The sequence below is a fragment of the Pteropus alecto genome, unplaced genomic scaffold, assembly GCF_000325575.1.
Source record: "Pteropus alecto unplaced genomic scaffold, ASM32557v1 scaffold74, whole genome shotgun sequence".
Lineage (NCBI taxonomy): Eukaryota > Metazoa > Chordata > Mammalia > Chiroptera > Pteropodidae > Pteropus > Pteropus alecto.
This window is the reverse complement of record NW_006436291.1, coordinates 3,390,566-3,393,256: the sequence shown is the minus strand read 5'-3', so window position 1 is coordinate 3,393,256 and position 2,691 is coordinate 3,390,566. Positions and strand designations below refer to the sequence as shown.

At 47.9% G+C, this 2,691-nt stretch overlaps 1 protein-coding gene across 1 annotated transcript in view; it reads left to right on the top strand.

The window, feature by feature from the left end:
• Nucleotides 1-2,691, top strand: part of DOCK1 (dedicator of cytokinesis 1) — a 380,982-nt gene that overhangs the window by 345,421 nt on the left and 32,870 nt on the right. Inside the window, 1 exon segment of the mRNA XM_025047519.1 lies at nt 2,661-2,691. This exon segment is cut by the window's right edge and continues 11 nt beyond it. Coding sequence (XP_024903287.1) covers nt 2,661-2,691 — 31 coding nt within the window.

Below are 2,691 nucleotides of genomic sequence, written 5' to 3'. Positions count from 1 at the left end.
AGCTCAGACACTGGTTGATCAGAAAACTCTGTTCTGGAGAAAAGTCTTCCCTTCCAGAGATAAAACAAAGGATGTTTGCTTATAAGTCCTAAATTAGGGAGGATTTTAAAATCAACTTTATTTTAAATTAAAAAAACAAGCTGAGGCTCTAATGAGCTTAGAGCTGAAGTCACCTAATGTTACTCAGGACTTTAATCTGTGTGTGTGTGTGTGTGTGTGTGTGTGTGTGTGTGTGTGTCAGAGAGAGAGAGAGAAGGAGGGAGGAAGTGGGGAGAGAGGAAGGGAGGGACAGAAGGAGGGAGGGAGGGCGGGAGGGAGGGAGAGGTCCTAACCCATACTGGACCTGTGCTGTGCTGCGTGTTATGGCGTGTGGTCCTCTGTACACAGCGCTGGGATTTAAGGCCACTAACTACTGCTCTGTCCTGGTGCCCTGACATGCCAGTGGGGTGGGCACTGTCCAGGGGTGTGCTGTGAGGGCACACACCATGTGTGCTCCAGGGACCACACTGGGTCATCCCCCACCCCCACCCTGCCCGTCAAAAAAACAAAATGCAGAGCACGAATAAAGAGTTTAGTGGGCGTGATTAATATTGAACTGACTTTCCCGCCACCCCTGAATAATTTTGTGGGCTGTAGCAATATATTTATTACGCTTCATAGATCACCTGTCAGGGTCAGTCTGACAATGACATTAGCAGTTGCAAAACAGTGGCTGGAACCTTGGGCTACTTAATGCAGTGCCTCCGAGAACGGACTAGCTGTCTCTTTTGCTTTGTTTCTCTTTAAGAATTGATCTTTTTGTAGACGCACATTAATATTTACGGGCCTTTATGGGGATGAATTTCTTTGACTATATGTATATTTTCCCCTTGTTTTCAAGTTTGAAGGAACCACTTCAGAATGCAAAGTAATCAACATTTCTAGGAAATGTTATCAGTGTTTTCACCTATAACTCACTAGTATTTTTCTATTAAAGCCTTTATATACGTGTTTATTATTAAGTCTTCTAGTGCAAAGCATAATAAATTCATGCTCATTTCATGGTATGTGTTATACATTAAATCTTCCTGAATTTCTAAAACGTTTGGCTTTGGATAGCCTTCACTGATGCCCACACTACGTATTTATATTTCTGATTAAGCTACGTATTACTTTGGTTTCTGCTTGACATTAATTTTTTTAGAGAAAGAGGACATGTTTCTTCCATAACGGGTACTTTAAGGCATACCTAAGCACAAAGTGAGTAAAATATTTAATTCTTAAATTGGTCCTTCTTTAGCGATTTACAGGACTCTGAGCAAGTTGAGACTAGGAAAGCCGATAAATTGACTACCAGAGGATCTCTCTCTTTTTAAAAAATTCATTTATTAGACACATTTTAATCTGACTTTGAGCTAAGTCTCTAGCAGATAACTATAAAGAAAGATATGCAGTGGAATGCATTTCCTTCGTCGATCTGTCTGTCTCCCATCCCCCACCTCCCTGGCATTTGTCCAGGGGTCACGACAGATAACAGGGCTGCACCTGACTTGTGACTAGCCAGTCTGGACCTCTTGCCCAGCATCTTTTGATTGAGACAACCGATGACTCCCACACAACCAAGGCCCACGAGGAAAAGCATCGGCCCCCCAGCTTCCCGTTTCTTGGATCCTGTGGCTTCTGCTCACTGTGTTTTCCTTGTCGTAGGTTCTTTTAAGTTCAGATGCCCTGAGGCGGGGGGGGGAGTGGGGGGAGCCCGCAGGCTCAGGAACCAGCGATAGCGTTGCTCCGTCTACCCATTGCCTCCTTTTTGTGGCTCACGTGACACTCAACATACTTGTTGAATCCGTGAAGATGTGGAACCTGTTCCATCTCGGAATCAGAACTTTCGAGTGACTGTGCCACACCCAGACAGAAACGGCCTCAGCGAGGGAGGCTGCCTCAGGAAGAGCACTACCTCCTTAACACCCACCCCCAAGGTCGCCTAGCCCCGCCACCTGTGACGAGCCCTGGGTGGACTCTCCAGCTCAGAATTTATGAAAACTGTCATTTGAAATGAGCAAAACCAGCCTTTAGGAGAACTCTGTACGTTCGACCTCGGCATTGGCTGATCCGAGGCCGTTTGTTCGTATATACAGCATCTCTGTGCGCAGTGAGGGAAGGCCTGCGTCCCCCCACCTCCACCACCGGGGAGGCCAAGAGCTTTGCTTTGGTCTGGACCCCTTTCCCTCTGGCTCTGCTGCAGCCAGGCCCTGTGGCAGTCTGCTGAGAGCGTCCTGCCCAGGTCCCGAGGCCCCATATTAATCTCATGTTCTCTTAAATTCCTTTTGGCAGGATGAGAACTAAGTAGGTCCTAGCAGGAGAAAATACACATGTAACGTATGTGCTTACACGGCACGGTTGTGCCTTTGCCCTCACTGTTCCGTTCCCGCTAAAGAGCCAGCTTTGGCTGCCCCTGGTTTCCATAGTCCTTTTAATCGGTCGTCACTGCTAAGACCTCAGCAGGTCCCGGAGCTCGGTGACGCTGTCCTTGGTGCTTCGTGGACGGGGCTACCTCTGCAGCTTGCCCGTGCGTTCTCCATTAGTAAGATCGGTGACGTTCCTCTTAAACCCAGGACCAGCGCCTCCGTGCTCCCCCACCCCACCCCGAGTCGCCGTGTAACGAATGTCATCGTTTCCAGGGCAAGGTCTTCATTTACCGGGGGAAAGGAT